The sequence below is a fragment of the Myiozetetes cayanensis genome, unplaced genomic scaffold (genome assembly GCF_022539395.1).
Source record: "Myiozetetes cayanensis isolate MyiCay16 unplaced genomic scaffold, myiCay2020 scf1, whole genome shotgun sequence".
In the NCBI taxonomy this organism is placed as follows: domain Eukaryota; kingdom Metazoa; phylum Chordata; class Aves; order Passeriformes; family Tyrannidae; genus Myiozetetes; species Myiozetetes cayanensis.
In genome coordinates this window covers 35216326-35238020 of record NW_026086604.1, presented here as the reverse complement: position 1 = coordinate 35238020, position 21695 = coordinate 35216326, and the positions used below count along the sequence as shown (strand labels likewise).

The following is a 21695-nucleotide window of genomic DNA, read 5'->3' as shown; positions in this document are numbered from 1 at the left end:
TAAAAAGGGTGAGGACTTAAAGGCCACAGCTCAACTAGAGTCCCCTTGTGCCACTGCAATCATTAAAATTCAGTGCAAGTGAGAGTAGTCTAAAACATTCTCATTTGCTCTGCAGTCAAATCTGAATTTAGCTTTCTCAGGCTAGTGGCAGGAAGGCAGAAGAGCAGTAGTGGAGAATTGCTCCTCCTTTCCTCTTAACTGTTCATCACACAGCTGACAACACATTTCCGAGCATGCTGCCTCCTAGTCCTGTGCATATAAAGCTGGGTTCCTGGGATTTCAAACATCCATAATTATGCACTTAAAATGTATTGTTTCCAGATGGTAATGCAACCAGTTATTTCAAACAATGAAAAATCCAGTGATTTAATTGTTTGTAACAGATGAGTAGGAAAGCTGAAGGAATAGAAACAAGTAAAAAGAATGTTATATAAGGCTGTTGGTAGATTTTAAATCCAGAGAATTTTGGTGGAAATGTGTGTCCTTAGCCTTAAAAAAAGTGTCTTTCCTGAAAATACAGACTTGAGGTTATCAAGAAGTATAAGTTTGTAATAATTTCAAACAGTTTTCACATATACAGATATGATTAAAACCTGTGCAAACAAAAGAAATTGCAAGTTTTTCTTCTGGAGTACAAAATTTGGTTCTAAGGCTAGAACAGGGGATAAGCAGAATTTCACCTGTTTCATTGTTCCCCTCAGCATGTTGATTACAGAAAGAACACCTTGAACTATGTATTTCATGAACCCAGAATCATCATCAGTATGAGCAAACCCACACAGAACACATTTCTTCATCAGTTCTTGCCAGTAAATTCTTTTAGCCAAGTGTGACAGTTCAACAATAGGATTTTACAAGTGTAAAGAACGCTCCTCAGGTCCATGGACTGGTAATACGCTGTGTCCTTATGATCTACAGGTCACAGTGTTTAGCTGCCTCAAAAAAATATCCTCCTAATATCATCCAACATTATTTAAGACAATAAGGTCATCCAGCATTACGAATCCTCAGTTTTCCCTACTGCTGGTCACTTGCAGAAGCAATGAAAACAGTTCACCAGCCTCAGACCTTCCTCCTGTTTCCCACTTTCCTGGAAACAGTGGTGTGAGCAGGCTACAGGTCAGTGCACCATCCCAGGAGCCATTTGGTGAACCCCCTCTCAGTCTTGTGCCCCCACAGCAGAATTACTCTCATCAACATGGTGGGCTTCCTGCCAGGGCACTGGCTCAGGTGAACTCATATCTCATCCCACCACTGACCACATGAGGAACCATCAAGCAGGCAATTCCTGTACACTTGACTGGAAAAGCATCTGTCGCATAATGGAAGTAACTTTGTGATCATGCGAAAGATACTTTATTGAAAGTATCATTGAAAGTTCATTGAAAAATAGGAGGTAATTAAGTGCTTTAAATGGCTCCCTAACAAGCTTTGTAGCTTGCCCTGCCCAGAGAGCCCTAGGAAGTGAACTTTCTATGCACTGTAATATGACCGGTTACCTATCGAGAGCTCTGTCTATTCCAAATCTCACAAGCAATTTTTCATTTCCATCAAACACATGTTTTAAGCTACCACTTAGCAAGTATTCCAGTATACATAAACAATAAAGAGAATTACTTTCTTTTACTGGAAAGTATTCACTTTTCCTGGTTTTCTTTGTTGGAGGGCATATTTGTAGAAAAAGAAAAGTCACGCAGCCAAAGAGCACACACCTTGCTCAGTGCAGAAGCAGGCAGGTGTAGGCAGTCACTCCTGGTGACCTGCTGGTCTTCCAGCAATTTTAAATGTGATACATAGACTCAGGACTATACCAACAAATAAGAGCCCCTGGGACAGATAAGAGAGTCTCAGATCAGGGATGATCTGACTACACTACCTTTCCAGGCAGATAAATACCCAGCTGCCAGGAAAGCAATGGTATAAGACACGTTATGCCAGTTATCTGCATTAATTGGCTACCCTGGCTTTAGAGGTGCTTTGTGTCAACAGCACAGTCCTAACCAGCTGCAGCACAAATCTGAATTTGGTCTCCACTTGGCTTCACAAAAGCGGCATAACTGCATCACTATTGGCTTTTAAACTATTTACTACTTGAGATCCCATTACCAACGAACCCCCTAGCCACTGTAAGAGTGTGGGTTTTGATTGCCTTGTCCAAGCCTCCTACTCAGTGTCACTTGATCTGCTTTGGTTCTGTTAGCATAAGCAGAAATAACCTAACACAGTTGGGATGGGATGCTTTAACACTGCAATTCTGCAAGCAGTATAGCATTGCTGCCAAAAAGAACAGCCCTGCACTTTCCCTTCTCCCAAATGCTTGCTCTTGTCCCTGTGTTGCTCCCTGCCTGCTGCCAGTATAAGTATTTGCACTGCCAAGCAATGACCTAAATGGGAGAATGGGTCCACTTCAAAGTTCACTTGAAGGAAAAAGTAGTAATGATTAATTTTAATCCAGATTAATTCAAACTGTTTTGTTGTTCAGTAATGAGAATGCTTTTGTCAGCCTAAAGTAGAGGGCAACTGGGAGGGCAGTGGTTTGTATTTAGAGGCAGATGAAGGGCAAGGCTGCTGTTCTTGGCTTACATTTCTCATTGAAATGTGCCATAAATGTGATCCTGTTCTCAAATGCCCTTTAAATGACTCTATTATTCTGTTCTTATTGCTCCTCATCTCTCAGTCCTCACTTGAGGTCTTTTTAAAAGTGTTCATTAAGGTGTTTTTGTTGGCCCTTGTCATCTGAAGTTTAATTTGGAGTACGCAGTGGTTTCTTCCTGGTTTGATCATATTGTTGTTCAATAACTGAAACATCCTTATTGACAATATGTAACAGAGAAAACATACTATGTACGGAGCTGTCTTTTCAGAGGAATTAACATAATGTAAACTCCTTTTTCATATGAACAGAACATCTTTCGATGTGCAGAGATATTGCTTTGCTCCTTAACCAAAAAGCAAGGGCCATTTCTTTTATTTATTTATTTATTTATTTTTACTTCTGGGGATGCACCTTGTCAAAAAGAGCATGGTATTGCTGGAATCAAGAAGAATATGGATGTGTAGACATGAAAAAAATTTGTACAATTCCACCACCCAAATTTTCGGTATTTGGCTTCAAATCTGTTGCAAAAGAAAGGCTAATGAGCATAGTCCCTTACCCAGAGGAACAGAACCTGTTGAACGGAAAGATGTTATCTTTAAACAGCTGCTTCACCCTTACCACTTACAGTTCTTTTTGTTCCAGAAAAGAGTTGATCAGACCTGGTAACATCTATACATGACAGCCACACATTTAATCTTAAATTATAGATTTCTTTTAGATTTCAGTATTGAGCATCTGGACTACAAGAGCATCCTCAGAGCCAGAAACCAACAGAGCTGCATGTGCTGAGTCCCTGAGTGTCCCCTGCCTGGCTCATATTACCTTCCAGTTCCTTGAGGCTAACAAAACCCTTCATAGGCATGAAGAATGAACCACAGGTAGGTCAAATTCATATCCAGAAGTTCACTGCAGTTTCATTATGATATTGTTAAGTTCCATGTTCCTGCTGAAAAGATGACATTTTCTATTGAACAGTGACATTTGAAAATTTAAAAGTAACGTATTACATTTCTTCTGAAATATTTGATTCAGCAAACAAGTGACAGACACAGATATTTTGGGTTCCATTGGCTTTTGTAGAAACATTATACAAACTGTTATTTTCTCTCAAGTTTTAACTCCTTTTCTGCTTTACTTAAATAAGTGGATAAAAAAAGCAGAAGTATGAGCTGATTAGAACAACAGCACAAAAACTGTTCTGAAGTTTAGTTTTATATGTTTAGCATGGAAACATTCTTTGAGACATTAATTAAGAGACAAACAGGGATTAGTTAGTGGAACACAGTCTATGCCCTAAAGTGTTATATGAGTACATCAAAATACAGCAGAAAACTTTCTCAAGGATAAATAGCAGACTCTGTTACTAGACATGAAAATGCACCCATGGCTCTCAATTCAGACCGCCTGTTTTAAAACCTGATATGAAAATCCACTGCAAAAGGCACTCTTGGACAGAAACGCTGAAACATTTGAACTTCTATGGTCATTGCTGCATCTGTATGCAGCTTTGTTAACTATGGTATTAAAAATGAACTGGGACTCCAGTTGATAGTCACAGCCCTGCAAATTTGTTGTGGTGCATTAGAGAATCTGGCCCAGTGAGTGCCACAGTTGTTTAATTCATCTAAGGTTGGCAGGATTTCTTTTTACTTAAACATATTCACACCCATGCAAGCTGTCAAACTGGAATTACACTTAAGGGCTTAGGCCGAGCTGCAGCTGCAGCAGCAATGGGGGTAGGGAGAGGGGTAACTTGCACTGCTCCCTCTCCTGTCACCCAGGACTGAAGAAAATGGCCCCTCCACTGCTGATCTGTCCTGTCTTCCCTCAGTGTTGTTTGAAGGTCTGCTTGACCCGGCTTTTGTCTGGACTTCACATTTCATGCAAGATCAAATGACTTAAGGATGTAATTTTCATTTAGCAATGGATAAAAATTAGGTTTTGAAGAGAACATCCTTGCAGCTCTAAATGAATAAGCAATCATCTATCATCACAGCCCTATTCTCTCTGCTCCTAGAGCAAACTCTCTTCATTAGAGCTGGGAAAAGTATTTGCAGTAAAGAATTTATTCAGAGAATTAAACCTTTTATTTTTTTGCTTTTTTTCCTATTGAAATTTATCTGCAAACAGTCTGATTTTTATGCTGTTCTATTATTCAGAGTTACTCAACGAGTTCTTTATGCAGGTGTGTTAGAGTTTATGCACTGCTCCTGAGTTGGCCATTTTTCTCAAGTATGAGCCAGTCATAATTTGCTATTTGTTCAAGAGATGATTCAAATATGTTTCTTAATGTTACCTTCATTTTCTTCTGAGTATCCTGGAGGACTGTTTAACTTAGGGCATGATCTGTTGCCTAGAGGTATCCATGACTCCCTGAGCCTTTGTGAACTATCCTGGCTGACAGGATGTTTTTCTGTCTCTGACATATCTCCTTCTGTTTACTCCTTGTGCTGTTGGTGTGTTAGAATTTTTGATGGTTTTCTATAATTCAAAGGGACTTCCTGGTATTCTATAGGGTCCTGGTATTGCAAATAGCTATATGTCATCCACTTCCCTTCATTAATTTGTCAACTCCATCTAAAAATTAATTGGCTTAATTTGTTTGCCCCAGTAGCCTTGGGAAAGTTGTTCAAGAATCTCATTCCTTTGATGGCTGGAGTCCTTCTAATTCCCAGCATGGAGTCATCATCAAAATACTGCCTACCACATTCTTCTTTGAATCCTGGCACTGAAGGTTTTTTTCCCTTTAAGATCCCTCTAAAAAAAAAAAAAAAAACAGAGGTTGATGTAATAGTGAAAACTTCCAACAACATATTTAACTTTAAGCATAGTGCCATCACTTTCATAAATGTCAAATGAATGCAAATACATATGACCACATTATCTGTATTAAAATAATTAACTACTACACAGCTTCTCAGATAGTATTGGTTATTGAAATTAAAAATTCATCAGCACTACCTTCTTGATCCGTTTATAGATACATGATTACATTTAACAGTCAGAGTGTGTCCTATCAGATTCTGGAACTGATTCAGCTTCCATTTAACTGATGTATTACTGTTATCCTCTTACACTTAACTGCTTTACTTTGTCATGGAGAAGACTCAGTTTATTTTTCTTTACACAAACTGTGTTTCCTCTGTAATCACTTGACTCCTGGATGTGGCCCTATACTACTAACAAATATTAGCAAACATGAATTAAAAACCATTATAAATGGTAACATGTATTGCCAGCACGTATGGACACCGAACAGCATGCTTAGGTACTGGCAATATAAACCCTACAACAGAATTAGCAGGTTATGGAGATATGTCTACAATGTGTATGAAACGGACAGAGAAAACCAAGAAGGAGTGTATTTACCTCACTGTGCAACCCATAATTCTGAACTGTCTGTGAAGAATTGTTAAAATATATAAAAATAATGTCACAGGCTAGTCTCAGACAAACTAAGTCTGAAGAAGAGGTTAGCTTTGAAGTGTAGGTAGATACTTTTGTTGCAGACTTTAGGTTATTCCAAGCATCAAATTTCAATACAATGTAGAGAACTAAGGTCCGGAGCCTAAGCTCTCCACATTGGAAGCAGTAGAAATCTTGATGGGAAAAAGTCTCTTTAGTTGTTTAATAGATAGAGTGGAGAATGCCTCTCAGCTTCCTCCTTTCCTACAGCTCCTAGAGAAGGATCAAGGTTTATTCACCCCACACGTAATCCAGGAAGTATAACAAAGGAGACCCTGTCTGTAAATTCCATATAACCATGTATATGACAGTGGAATACTATCATTTTATTATTAACTCAGATATTCAGAGGTTAAATTATGAACTCAGCTATGGAAATTGAAAACTGAAAATGTATTTATTTCAGAGTGACACATAATTATATACTTCTAGTTTGCCCTGTCTATTTTAAATTACTTTATGCAAATCTCATTTTCAAGGATTATGTATAGAGTAAAATTAGATGAGCCCTTAAAAAGCTAATATAATATAATTGTGGTATTATTTTGTGTGTGCATAGTGTGTACATAAGATCCAGATGTTAATTAGTAAATCAGATTGATTTAGCAAATAGAAATTTGTTCTGATGAAAAACTGAAAGGAGAAACAATTATTTCCTAGAATGTTATTGTTTGTACTATGAGCTCACCAAAAGAAAAAAATTAACATGGTAAAAAATACTTCTAGATAAAAACACCAATTAAGTCATACAAGCAGGAATACACTGTTGCCAGAACCAAGTCTGATGCCTTTCTACAAAAAGACATTAGTTGTTTACCCTGCATATGGATTGTGTAATGGTAAGGCATCTTTATGTAGTCAAATCTTCCACTAGCGTGTATCGCTGTATTGTACCCGGCAGTAATGGAGACAGCGAAGTTTGCATAAGATGCATATGTAGTTCCTTAACCCTTTTTTTGAGGAATACAGCTGGCTTCAGAGGGTTAAAATTTCAGTCAGTCAGGGTACAGTTTCCTTGAACCAAAATTTCCCCAGTGTGTGTCCTTGGATAGATTCCATTCAGAGGCTTGATCCAAACAGCAGCCTTGCACTGTACATAAAATAAACCTTGAGGTAAAATATTTCAGCTTTATAGTCATAACAAAAGAAAGTTTTCAAAACTACAAATGTAATAACCATAATTTAAGTAAATTTTGTTATTAAGCATCAAGTAGGCAAGTCAGCTTTGCCTTTCTTATGGAAAGCCAACATTCAATGCCTGAAAATAGCTGGAAAATGAGTATGAATTACTCAGAGAAAAATATTGCCGACAACAGAAACTTTAGAACAATTGTGTGGAACAACCTCTCGGCCTACCTTTTCAGCCCTACTCAGGCCTTAGCAATGTGTTCATTGCTTCCCAAATTCGCATTGAGTTCAGTAGGAGTTCTGAACATATCCAGAACAGGAGGCACTGCCCACATTTCCTACTGTGGTAAAGCCTCTGCTGTGACATGTGATGGTTTATCACTGATTCCCAGATCCAAAATCTCATTCACCAGGTCACAGAAGTTGAGCAGAGCATGAGTGCAGTAAATGTCACAAGTATTTCAGACCAACCCAGCATCTAAAATCCTTGGTTGTGAATAACACAGATGGTATCAGTGCCATCTTTTCAAGTTTAATGCCAAAGCCTAAGCGAGCAAAGGAAAACAATCCTTCCACACTTCATTTCAGATGCTATAATTCAGCTTTGCATTTTGAAGGACTTTTCTACATAAATAAATAAGTCAGTTTTCTTGTCAAGTTTTTCCATATTAAACTTGAGAATTGTAGCAATGTTTATGTACAATGAATGGTTCAAAATTACTTACTTACTGACCTGCAAGAAGAAAGCCTTATAATTTACCAGATTTTTTGTTCCTGCAATTAATATGAGAGACATTTGCAAACATCTTGCACTTTATTCTAGTCTTGCTGTTCTAGGGACATGGTAGTAAGCATTACACCAAAAATGACAAAAAAAAAAAAAAGAAAAAAAAAGAAAAAAAAAATAAATAAGAGCTAAAGGCAGAAAAAACAAACCCAAAGCTGAGCTGGAGTCTGTCTATTGCTGACAAACCAGAATGAGTTACAGGGAGTTGGTCTCTGCACTTAAGACACTCATGTTTTCAAAACTGCCTTCATATTGTCAGGACCCTGAGGGTGTCACCAGACCCACGCCTTGGGGCTCCCCCAACCCTGCCCACAGCCCGAGACTTCATCTTAGCCCCACAAGAGCCATCAGTCCCTGCCCCAGTGATGTCTCAGCAGGGCCCATAGCCTTGCCTCCCCAGACATGAGCCCAGCCTGTGGGTTGATGTCTCGTTCTGACCCTGACTGGCCCCCGCCCCTGTCCCCAAGGAGCTGCCAAGCCACTGAGAGGCTGTGCCTCACCCTGGTTCTCCACATTGTGCCTGATAATTTAAAACACTATTTTAAAAATGAAAATAGTCATTCACAATGAACATATACTTCCATTTCATAAAGTACTTGCATTTTAATGAAGAATATAGTTTCCTAGCAGCAGGTGTTAACATTGAAATGAAAAATTAGATCATTATATTGTGTATCTGCCTTCAGAAGGATAAATTGAAAATAGGATTTACTAAAAACACTGATAATATCTTGAAATCCTTATTTGTCTTTAAAGCTATATTAAATTTCATGGGGTTTCTAGTTTGCTTGAGGTATTTCGAGATTGTTTGGGAAATACACAGTGGAATGTTTTTCTAAGCTGTCACAACTATATGTTTGTCTGAAATGCGACCTGTTGATAGCTTTATGGAGGTGCATTTTGATCTATGCATCCTCCCTTGTTCTGGGAAAGCTTTAAAAATAATTAAAAAGCTTCTGATTCTCAGTCTTTCTGCATTAAATGCCAGAATTAAAGGTGAAATGTGAGGCCACGGGAATCTGTTCTTAAACTCTGATTCTGCAGACCCTGAATGTGTTTACCTAATTTCCGTGCAGTAGCAAGGGCTACTTTCAGTGTTTTAAATTAAGTAAATACAAAAATCTTTCCAGGATTAGGGTTATCCTTTAACACTCTCACATATTTTCATCAGCAATTTCCTCTGAATTTCCTCCTTATGAAGCTCCATGACCAGACAAATTTGGTGCAGGCTGAGGAAAACTCTAGCAGAAGCACACAAATGAACGGCTTATTAGACAAATAGTATGTGCCATTAGAGAGCTACAAAGACAGTCAAATATTATGAATTTCACTTTGTCCTCTTGATATATTTTACTGGTGGGTTTAGTTCTTAAGCTTGAAAATTTTCATAGCTTTTATTCTGAAGAATATAACCTATCAAGGAAGAAACCTACAGGGATTAGAAGTCTCTATGGCACAGCTGTAATACCCCTTATAAATATCTGTGATGCTATATTTCTACAAATGTGAACAGCCTTTGTTTTTTGCTGTGAATGCAATGAAATTAAAAGCACAAGCTTTTAATGACATGAAATTAAAAGCACATGTGCTAATGGTCTAGAATGAGGAAACCTACAGTTATTTCAGGGTATGGCCATGTGTACATGGATGTATCATAAAGCTTTTGAGGACTTTTTTTTTCAAGCAAACTAAATTTGCATCTGTACAGCATATCTTGTTAGCTGTTAAAATAATCCACAGGACTTTTTAGAGCTTACACCATTTTTTAATCTACTTGGCATGTACAGTCCTGAATTAGAGCTGTCTTCATTATAAAGCTGGAAATTACTTTCAATGGTTATTTGACTATCAGCTTCTCTACTCAATTCATGTGTAGATAAATCTGTAAATACAGCCCTTCCTCTTTGCTTTGTATTTTATTTTATTCTTATATTGCATATTCTGGTATGTTCTAGAAATTCTATGCTTTCATATAACTATATTTCATTTCTAATCTCCTTCTGACTCAGGTTTTTTCTTCTGTATCTCTCCTATGCCCAGTGCTTTCAGCTGTAAGGCAAGGTTATTCTAATAGTTTAGTTCTTCCCAGGGAAGTAATTCTCTTGTTAATTAACTTTTTTTTTACTGCTTCCCAAAGCAGGTAACATTAGTTTTCTTTGTGGCACCTTATACTCAGGAATAATTCTGCTTTACACAACAGCCTTTTTTTTCTAGGGGAGGGAAGGGGGACCAGTTTTGGCTAGCTGGAGGACATAAATAGCAAAATGCTTCAGAAACATGAGAAAGTAAACAGAAAAATAGTAGAGATTCATAGACATCTATGAAACTTCTCTCAGTTGTTGTGGTTTAACTCCAGATGCAACTCAGCCTCATGAAGACACTCACTCCTGCCTCCCTACCCCCATGTGGTGGGGGAGAGAATCAGGGGGTAAAAGTGAGAAAATTCATGGGTTGAGACAAAGACAGTTTAATAGGGAAAGCAAAAGCCATACACACAAGCAAAACGAAATAAGGAATTCATTCACCGTTTCCCGTGGGCAGACAGGTGTTGAGACGTCGCCAGGAAAGCTGGGCTTCATCATATGTGACAGTGACTTGGGAAGACAAACACCATCGTTCTTAATGTTACGCTCTTCCTTCTTCCCCCAGCACTATATGATGAGCATGAGCCATATGGAATGGAATATCCCTGTGCTGTGTCCCTTCCCTCTGCCCCTTATTCCATAGGATGTAACTACTTCTCAGAAAAGCACTATGCTTGGGGAGAAAGAGAGGGGAAAGAGTTTTGGCCTCATCCCATTGATGTACAAGCAGGGGCTAAATAGGATGAGTACAAGTAAAATCTCTTCATCACTAGCTCTTGTAATTTCATTTATCTGGTTGCTTACCCACCCTGCAATTCTTATTATTAATCTCTGTATTGTTTGGTTTACCTAAATAGAGCTTGTAGTTTATTAAATACTTCAGTCAATTCCAGAGAGATGAAGCCACTATAAAGTCCTCTGTATAGAATCTGTAAAATTTACCAGCTTAGGCTGGCACAATGTATTTTGGCAACTATCACCTTTTCAATTTACTTTCATATCTTCAAGTATTCATCTGTCAAAATATGTATGTTCTCAGAACACGTGCCTTTAGTAAAGTTTTAGCCCCAGGCAGAATTTTATCTTAAAAGTCGTACATAGAAATATAAATCTCAGGTGGCTTTATTGAAGTTTTGTATATTGTGCAATGTAGATTGTATTTGGTGCTTCTCGAATACATAGGTAGTCAAATATATATCCTGTGTGAGCAGAATCTGATTCTTACCTGTCTTTCTTTTGTTCCTCCAGTTTGGTATATAAAAGTATCTTAATGTTTTCCTACTTAAAAGTGAGGTGGTAGAAAAAAAGCAGCTTTCCAAATCTAATCTGACACAATACTGTTTTGCAGTTGCTTTGTAATTATTAAACTGTTGTCACTAACATTTAATGCATAGATGAAGAGCTGTACGTAGTTTGGGGATGCAATACTGTGTATTTCACAGAGACACTAATCAGATATCTCACTAAAATGCCTTGCAGAAGGTAAGGTTGTTTTGTTTTGTTTTTTCCCTCAGGGCAAACTTCAGTGTTTTGTAGCAGAAGTCTGTGTATCGTGGAACAGCAGCTGGTAACAGGCTGTAGGAAAAGTGCTGTCTGGTGAGTAAACATGCCTGTAAAAAATAATCTAATTTATATATACTTTGTTGGCAAAAAAAAAAAAAAAAAAAAAGGTCGTTGACACCTCATCCACATACAAAAATATTGTTGATGTAGTGTGTATATTTGTATTTATTATCCCTCCCCAAAAGATTACTTGTCTATGACCAAAGTGCATATAACGATGTAGGGACCGCATTATCTCCACTGATCCCGTTTCTCTCAGCTGCCCACGGAGAGGCCCGTAGAGAGCACTCTTTGTTCATCCGTCTCCTTGTACACGGTGGATTTGGCAGTGCTGGATTAAGGGTTGGACTCGATGATCTTAAAGTTCTTTTCCAACCTGAACTACTCTACGATTTACCATTGTCCAGAGCGGTGACTGCTGGGGCCGAGCCCCTCTCCCCGGAGCCCATTACCAGTTCACACCCGCAGGGATAGCAGGAGCCGGCGGGCTTTCCTGACACAATGGCCTTACCAGGGAGGGAAACCCCTTCCCCCAGCACCGCCGGTGCGCGGCTGGTGAAGGAATCAAACAGCGCGAATGTCACCCTCAGGCACCCAGACGGTCACCGCCGGCGGACCGGGAGGTGAAGGGGGCTCCCTGAGGTACCTCCCGTCACCCGGTGGGAGCGGGCACACAGCCTCTGCCAGTGGGACTCCCTGAGGACCAGCGTCCCGACTGCTTCCCCCGCCGCAGGAGCGCCCTCCGCCCCCGGCACAGCGCGGAGAGCGAACAATGGCCCGGGGCCGGCGCCCGGCGGGTGCTCGGGGCTCGGTCCCGCCCCGTCGCTCTGCGGCCGCCGCTGCCCGCCCTCTCCGCCCCGACCGGACAAGTCCCCTGAACTTTCCCCGGGCGCTCGCAACAAGCGGCCCGCGCCGGGCTGCCCCGGCCGCTGCTCTCCGCGCAGCCCACCGTCCCTCTCGCCGAGTCCCCTTCAAGCACCGCCGGCCCTGGGAGTCTCCGAAATCCCTGCAAACTGCCCTCCCGGGGACCCCCGTCACGGCGCTTGAGAAGAGCCCGCCGCCGCCTCCGCTCCTCTCCCGTTCGCACCTCGCACAGTCCCCCGCTCGCCCGCACGCCCCCGCCTTCCCCCGCACGCCCCCGCCTCCCCGCCCGCGTTCCCTCTGCCCACCCCCGCCCGGGTCCGCACACGCCCACCCCCAGCCCCTGCCCCTTCCCGAGAGCCAGACCCGGGCAGAGCCATCCGCTGCCGCCAGCTCCCATCCCCGGGGCCGCGCCGACCTCCGTGCGCTACTTCCCGCCGCCCAGGAGAAGACCCTTCACAAAGGAGGGAGGCAGCGGGAGGCGGGGGACACACGCACGCCCGGCCGCTCCGTCCGGATGCGGTGAGCCCCCCGCCTCGCCTCCGGGGCCGCGTCAGCGCGGGAGGGAAGAAGAGGAGCAGCGGCGGCTCTCCGGCTGCCACCATGGGCTGCTGCACGGGGCGCTGCACGCTGATCTTCCTCTGCTCGCTGCAGCTGGTGAGTGCCGGAGCGCTCTTCGGCTTCGCGGGGGGCGGGAGGGGACGGGCGCTCTGTCCCCCGCCCCGGGCGCGGCCGCCAGGGGCGCGGAGCGGCGCTGACCTGCCCGCGGAGCTGTCCGTGCCCGCCGCCCCGACGGCGCGCCCGCTCCGCGCCCCGAGCCCCGGCCCGTAAGTTTTGCGGTGCGAGGCGGCGTGGGGCGAGAGCGGCCCCTCGGCCGGAGCAGGGAGGGGAGCGGCGAGCTCGGCCGGTGCCGCGGCGCCCCCAGCACGGATGGCTGTCAGGGCTCCCTGCCGGAGGGAGAGCGGCTCCCCCGCCCTGGTGTCGCTTCGAGGCGGTGTTGCTCACCGCTGGTGCTGAGCAGGGGCTTCCCCCGTCTGCTCGAAGTGGAGGCCGAGGGGAAGAGCGAGACTCACGGTGCCCCCGCCTGGGCGGCAGTCCGTGCCCGCGGGGCGGCGGTGGGGCCGGGCACTGCCGGGCTCTGCTGGCGCGTTGGGAAGGTGCGGGGACCGGCGTCGCTCGCCGCCTCTTTCTTCTTCTGTTTTTCTTAACCTGTGTAAAAGCGGTGTCTGCCGACCCTCTTCCGTGACTTTTCTTGGGGTTCCTTTCCTCTGATTAAATATTCCTCAGATCGCAATCGAAATAACAGAAAGGTGCAGCTTCTTCTCTTTGTTTAGTGAAGTTGGCATGTTTATTGTAGAGAAGAGAGTTGTTGAGACAAATCTCCGCCAAACAACAATAATCCTTCCTCTGGCTCATTAGCTGGATGATAAAATAATGCTCTTCCTTTAGGAGTAGTAACCAGTCCCAAGAGTGTTTTAAAAGATTTTTCTCCTTTCTAGTGAGTCAGAGTCATCATTTTGCCACATGATCTCTCTTAAAATTAGTGCTGTTCCTTGTGCGTGTGTGTCTGTAAAGAATACAAGTGGGATGCAGTTAGTGGGGATTTTTTGTTTGTTTGTTTTGTTTTCGTCATCCTTTTTCTGATCTTTCTAGTTGCCTGTCAGACCACATTGAAATCGCTTCTGTTTACATTAGAAGTGATTGTACATATTGCATTTATTTGAAGATCCTCGTTTGTTTTCAAGGCTTTGTGCCAGGTTCTTAGCCTGTGCAAACTGGTGTGTCTCCATTGTTTGCAGTGCGAACCTGGACCTTATTCAGATGTGCTTTAGTGTGATGAGCTAAGTGTGGTTATAAGTACCTCAATGACACAATCTTGCCAAAAAACAGAGGAGGCCTGCGATTTGTACTTTTAGCGTGAGGAAAGTGTTCTTTATACATTTCTGGGATTATTTATTTCTTGTTTTGCATCATTTTTGTCCTAATGACTGCAGAAGAGTTGCTCCTGATTTACTTCAGTGCATGCGGGAGGGGAAACAAACCCTATTTCTTCAAATATATCTCTCTGCCTGTTATGAGGGTTATAATAACTGTATTTACTATTCTGTAGAATTACTGGTAGGCTATAAAAATTGAAGTAATAGTGCGAATAGACACCATAATCTGCAGAGAAATGCATAAAAAGTCTTTCAGGAAAAGATTCGTGTTTTATAAAAGGCCTATCAGTTGATATAACAACTTTCAAAAATTACTTCAGTGCATAGTTCTTTCTACTGAACTTACTTGTTTTATAATAATGTTCCACGGTCATATCTGTGTCTTTCAGGTGCTGATAAATGTCTGTTTTGGAAAACGTTGACATTTTAATTTATTGTCATTTAAATATAGAAGTCTTTTTTTATATCCAAGAAGTAATCTAGTACACATGGTGTTCTGGTTCTGACCAGGACAGGGTTAATTTTTTGCAGCATCCAGGAGGGGGCATGGCTAGAACCTGGACCTTATTCTATATCACCTCATCATTGCCTATAGCACCTCATGTCTGTTGCCAGGAGTGGGGGAAAGGGACTCTCTTCTGGAGAGAAGGGCTTCCTTCTGGTCGGGATGCTATGGGCCAAGTTCCAAGCGGAGGGAACCTGGCTGTGGTCACTGTGAGGTTGGGCTCAATGAGCATTTTGCATGTGAAACACTCTCTCTTTTGTACACTTTTGTTATTAATATTGCCGCTGTTACTGTTTGTTTTCTTATGTCATTGCTGTTTCCAGTAAATTGTTCTTATCCAAGACCATGATCTTTGCCTTTTGTGCCTCCAGTTCTCCTCTCCAGCTACCTGCTGGGGCTGAGCAGTGGCAGAGTGGTTTGGAGAGTCTCTATGGGAGTACTAAATTAGGAAATACCATTCGTAAACCAACACACATGAACTTACAGCTCAGATACTTTCCATGATCCCAGCAGTTGTAGTGTTGAGTTTATATATGTACATATTGTTGCCACAGGCAGTTTTAGAGCTTTTTCTAACATCTTAGGGGTCATGAGTATAAAGCGTATGCAGCAAAACTGCATCCCTGGACATCACTGTAATTAAGTGAGATTTATTTTACTTTGCATCCATTCATGACAGTTTGAAGGAAATATTAGTGATTGTGGATAATGTTTTTACTAAGTCTTACAAAATCCAAAGCACTTGTAGTGCTGATTTGTAGAATTTCAGAAGTACTGATGATTTATATGACTCGAGGAAAAACTTTAAAAAAGGAGACAGATAGGCACATATTTTAGAAAAGGAAGTTGTTCACCTTAGTCATGTCAGAAAAGGGCCTGTGAACAGTTCAGGCTTAACCTGAGGCTTAACCTTAAGATATCACCTGAGAAAGAAATATCTTGTTAAACACAGTTGGCAACACCTTTTATAGCATGCATGTACCATGTAGATTCTTTTTCATGTAAGATGTGAAGTATAAATGCCAAATCTCTGGAGACATGTTCATTTACAAGATTTGGTTCTTGTTCTGCAGAAAGGTACATTGTTTAGTGTTCTCAAAGTGCAGTTTCTTGATTCTTTGAAACTTTTGTCCTATTCATCCCAGCAATGTATAAACAAGTAGCCTAGGCAAAAGTGAAGAGAACAACAGTTATTGTATGACAGTCAATAAAATACCTTTTCTCTAATGTTAACCTGTTAAGTGTATTAACTGCAAGAAGATTTTCTTTTTTGTAATTTTCAGCGCTGTTTGTCAGAGGATTTTGACATAAAAATGGCAATAATACCAGTTTTCAGTTACATTTTGATCCATGAAATTGATTATTTTTGACTGACAGCTTTTACTTTTTTATAATAAGCACATTGAAATGTTGAAGTCAGTAATCCCAAGGACATTCTGTAGTTAGTCTTCTATCATTTAATGCTAACTTCATTCATAGACATAAATCCATATCATTACGTGTAATAGAGGATTTTGCAAAAAATCATTGAGATGGAAAGCTAAATGGTACAAGTTCAGGAAAAGCTTTTAGTCACATGTTTTTGTTGAATCCCTTCAGGTGGATTTTGCTTCTGAAAATCAGGGCAATTTTGTGTAACGAGAGATGAATCTTGCCCACCACACCCGCTGCCCTTGATCCTTCACTGTTTTGCTCTTCCTGACTGAAGCACTGTCATATGCCATTGCCAATATTGTCAAGCAAAGAAGTCAGAAGTGTATGTATATCTTTTTGTGCATAAATCTGTCATTTAGACTATTAGGATCTATGTGCACATTGGGAAAATATATCATAAAGATATATGAATCCTTTGGATTACAGTCATAATTCTTACTTGTGCCACTAGAAGTCTGAGATGTTGGCCTCATCTGTACTAGAAAATTAAAGCAGCTACCATAGACTATGCCTGTGCTAGTGTATGAAACTCTGCCATAAAACACTGTAAGATGAAAAGGTTTGTAAAATAAAACAAATTCAAAAAATATTAAATTCTGGAAGGGGTAAATTGACAATGAATTGTAGTGAGATTTAGCTGTGTGAGTCCAATTGATGTTAATATATGTCACACAGTGAAAACCTTCATGCTGCTTTGAAAATGTGTTTCTGAGAAACTACCATTGCAGGATAATTTTGTTTCAACATTTAGAATAAGTGGAAGTTTTTGGGACCTAGAAGAATACAGATAAACAACCACAAAAAACTCTAAATAACAGAGATGGTGAATGAGATTTTCAAAGTGGTGAAGGGAAGGTTGATGGAAAGTGTGTGGCTAAGTCTCCTTATGGCTTTGACAATTTCATTTCATGTGTTTATCCTTGGACTCCTCTGCACTGTGTTCATTTTGTAGGTCTTGATTTAGAAGTGTATGGTTTATCCAGTTATAGTTAGTGTTAAATAGGCCTATTTTACCTGTTACTTTCCAAATATTTTAAGTGTCAGCAGACCACACTGTTTTGACTAGTGATTGTTTGACTAGTACTAATGTGATTGCAATGTAGTAAGTACTAGTGATTGTTTGGGGAGTGCAGTTGGTCATTTTAACAGACTAATCCTTCTCAATATTCAAGAGATTTATGTTTATGATTGACATTAACATTAAGTATACTGGTGTATGTAAATCCTTAGGTTTGGAGACTGTATCCATTCGACTGAATGGCAACATTTAACATTTGTTACTGTACATCATGAAATTTCGGCAGTTATGTGGGGAAGTGATATATATGCCGTGCACAGATTTTCATCTCATTTTAAAATACTTTGTAGGGTTAGACACTAACTTGTGATTGGTGCTAACTAACTAACTAACTAACTAACTAGCTCTTGGTGCTTGTATGTTAGAACAGACATATACCAGTTATTGAGTTATCAGCTCAGGGATTCAAGGGATTTGATAAATTTGAGAAAGTAAAATCTTTGAACCAGTGAATTGGTTCTTTTGAATTGCATCTTTTTTATGTTGGTAAAAGAATCACCAGCCCATTGATCTGGAGATGAAGCATCTGTCCACTGGTAAGAGAAGGGGAAGTATGACGGGTGCCTATTGGACTAGCAAGGACAGGGGAAGCTTGGGATTTTAGCCCTGAACATCCTACCTGCAGAATGTTGCCCTTTCTGTTACAGCAGCTGAGGTGTTTTCAGAGATGTTTTCCTCTGATAACTAAAATAGCATCCCCCAAACATGTAACCATTGCTGGTGGCTGTGCCTACGAAGCTGATATGGTTGTTGTATGGGTGTATAATTGCATTGCGAACCTGAAGATTGGAAGTAATGTGCTTCGTCCAGTAGAACTACTTGAGTTAAATATTCCCAATCTAAAAAATGTATTATGCTGTATAATTTTTATCATCTCTCTCAGCAGGGACAAAGGAGTATCAACTAAGTTTTTTCCACTTTGTGATTTTGTTTTATTTTTTTCAAAATTGTCAGGAGTTACCTACTAGTAAAACACATTCCCAACACATCAGCATTGAAGGGTTTAACCTTTCCATGCAACAGAAATTCAGGTTCAGTAGTGAAATCCCCTCCTACCAAAGCTGCACATAAGACTTCTTTCAGTTCAATATTCCAAAGTTAGAAATTCAAAATTTGAGGAACCATGAACTTTCAGAGCTCTGTGAAATTTCTGAACTGGGTGAATTTCTCGAAGGACCCTTGCAGCTTTTGCTTAGTTTTAGGCTCCATCCACCACAGCAGGCTATTTTTCTACAATTCCCTTCTGCTCTGTGACTGTCATATAAACACTAATTGTCATATAAACATTTAATGGATATTTTTACAGTGATGAAGTAAAAGAGTTAAGATTTCAATTATAATAATAGCAGTTAATCCACTGAAAATTGTGAATTATTTAGGTGTTCTCCCTATTTATAAGATCAGTAAGTTTTGGAAATATCAATTTTAAGAACATTCAGATATGCTGATGATCTGCTTCAGTTTCAAGACCTGCTGCATTCAAGACACAATTCTTGGGACTAAGAAACCAATATTGTGTTTTTGAAAATTATTGGAATTCAGAAGGATAGTTTTGCTGGATTTAAATGGAATGTGGTTAGAACTTGCAGAACTTGAACAAACTCTATGTTTATATTTAGAGACCATCTGGGCTCAGCTGTGCTTGCAGTTGATTAGGTGTTGTTTAAATCTTGCTAATTTTGTGACATTTGTATCTGAAATAAAAACTTGTAATACTAGGTGATCTTACATCATGTTTTCAATCTGTATCTTACCTGCATCTTATAGGTACAAAGTGGCCTGTTTAGTTTTAGGGCCAATCTGGCAAGTTGACAAATAAGTGATAATAAAATGATTCCTTAATTTTTTGATAAAAGTGTTGCATTTTGGCTCCTCTGTGACATCCAAATTAATTTTCACATAAATAAACAAATTTAATTGATTAGGTAACCAAAGAAAGAGTCAAACCAGCCACAACAATCATTGGCCCTGATAATTGTACAGGTAAAGTGAGTGAAGGTGTTGTCCTTCACTTGATTAGGACTGGAATAAATTAATGCGTTCCATACAGTTATCGCAAAGATGTTTGCTTTTTGGATGTGCTTGGTGAAGAGGAGAGACAGAGGACCTAGGATGCAACATGAAGGAAACTGTGATTGAATACTTGGAAAAAAAATCATAGTGAGATCATTTGATTGGGTTTTTGAGAGGACTTTTGGAAACTCCATCCTTGAATAAATTCCAAATCCAGCTGAACATAGCTTAAAAATCTCATCTAAAAGAAGTTCATCTGATGTTGATTTTGGCCTGCTAGGAATAAAGGTTTTACCAGATGACCTCTAGAGATTCCTTGCAACTTAGGTTATCCTGTGATTATATGATCTTACCAGAGCAAAAGAAATAAGGGCCTTCAGTTCTTTATTAGGAGGGTATTTAAATTACATAGCAATTTGAATTGTTTTGAAATAATTAGTTTCTTAATTTGCTGCATTTATAATACTGTGGAAATAGGCTTGATGTGGCAATAGCAATTCTAGTATTCAGTATTCTTAGTGTCAAGCTTCAGTGTTAAAGTAAATGAGAAATACCTGTGATGGCCTTGTCATTTATAATTTCACAACTAACAATTCTGTGATACAATGCAGTTTATCAGATCTTTCAAACTCATTAATATTGAAGCAAAATATATTTTATTCATTCAGCTTTGTAATTAATTGCTAAGCAGTCATTTTTGGGCAAAGAGCCTGTTATTTTTATCTGTACAGGGAAATGAAGTGCACATTTTTGGTTCTAGATGAATAATACAAAGGATCAGTAATAAGTGACTGTTTGGTTCAGGAAACTGATAATATGACACAGAGTTTTTCAACTCCAGGTCACATTTTGAAATTCACTGCAAGTTAGATGAGTGCAAATGTAATTATTAAATGCTTATATTAAGTGTTACTGGTCTTGCTAGAGCATCAGTATAAAAATATCATCTCTATATTAGTCCCAATTTCCACCTTTTAGAAGGGTGAAGGTTGGTGGGCATAGCAGTGTGAAGACCAAAGCAATCTCTTTGGCCAAGTTTCCCTCAGGTCATCTTCTGTGCTAGCAGGTGCTGTCAGCATAGCTCAATGACTTTTGCACTGCCTTTGCTCATACTGGACATGATACCTTTGTAAACTTTATAACTTCAATCAAAATGAAAAATAATGTTAATTGCAGTGATTTTGTGGGAATTTCATCTTTTTCGTTGGTCAAAATAGAAATCAGGCAGCAGCAAATGGAAAGTGTCTCATTTTGAATCTTGAAGCAGCTTGCATTTGTCCAAGGTGAAACAGTTTTTTCTCATCTCTCAAGAGCAGTTAATGCATACCTTCCTAAAGGATATGCCAGCAGGTTTCAGATCATGCACTGCTGCGCTTAGTGAGACTTGCAATTCCTTGACAGAGGCATGCCAGCATCACTAAGTCAGTTTTTAGTATGTCATGGGCTTTTTTTTTTCCGTGTGTGACCAGTGAAATCTTTGTAATCTTGCTATAGATCTGTGCCTTTGGTAAGGCCACTAAAAGACAGTGGTAAGCTGAATTTAATCACTGTTCTCTGATCTCAGGAACAAACAGAGTGCTTAAGACCCCGGTAATGAAATGGTAGTAAAAGATTTTATTTTAGACTTTTTACTTTTTACTATACTTCCTTATCATCTTGTCTTTCTTCAAACACAGCCATATCTTGCATATAATCTCAGCTCAGATGGATTTTTTAATGCTGTGGTGATTTGGGACTTGTTCTTACAAGTTGTTGAATGCCCTACAGCTCTCAATAAAGTTGCTGAAAGTCATTCTTTTGCATAAAGGCTCCTTATAATGACAGATTCAAGCAAAAGCAACAGTGAACCCCTTCTACCTAGTGAATGCCAGCATTACAGTAAAAGAAAAAGAGAAAAGAAAGTTTTCTGCTTAATACAACAATTTCATTGACAACTTCATACAGTTTTGGCCAGACAAATAACTGTTACAGAAATTAACATCACAAAGAAGTAAAAGTGAAAATTTTATGAAATGCAAAAGGAAGGTAATTATAAACAAATTATTTCTGTTGAGAGTGAGTCTCTTGAATATTCACATTGGTTATTCCACACATCTCTCCAAAGAGGGTTGATAGGTGGCTTTTTTTAAAAAAAAATTTCATCAGTACAGAGATTTTGGCTGAGTGTAAGTATAAATATATATAAAGAGTATATGTTTGACAATGAGCCAAATGGAACTTCCCTAAGGAGGGTTTTGACAC

The 21695-nt window shown here is 40.1% G+C and overlaps 2 protein-coding genes across 3 annotated transcripts in view; one reads left to right on the top strand and one right to left on the bottom strand.

The window, feature by feature from the left end:
- LOC126647092 (aspartyl/asparaginyl beta-hydroxylase-like) overlaps positions 1-21695 on the bottom strand; it is a 724697-nt gene that overhangs the window by 157255 nt on the left and 545747 nt on the right. The gene's annotated exons all lie outside the window — the stretch shown is intronic.
- NKAIN3 (sodium/potassium transporting ATPase interacting 3) overlaps positions 12861-21695 on the top strand; it is a 330561-nt gene continuing 321726 nt past the window's right edge. Inside the window, exon 1 of one of the 2 annotated variants that reach the window (XM_050329112.1) lies at positions 12861-13144. In XM_050329112.1, the coding sequence (XP_050185069.1) occupies positions 13091-13144 (54 nt within the window). In that variant the 5' untranslated portion in view covers positions 12861-13090. The remainder of the gene's footprint in view (positions 13145-21695) is intronic. The other variant, XM_050329122.1, reaches the window with a different exon arrangement.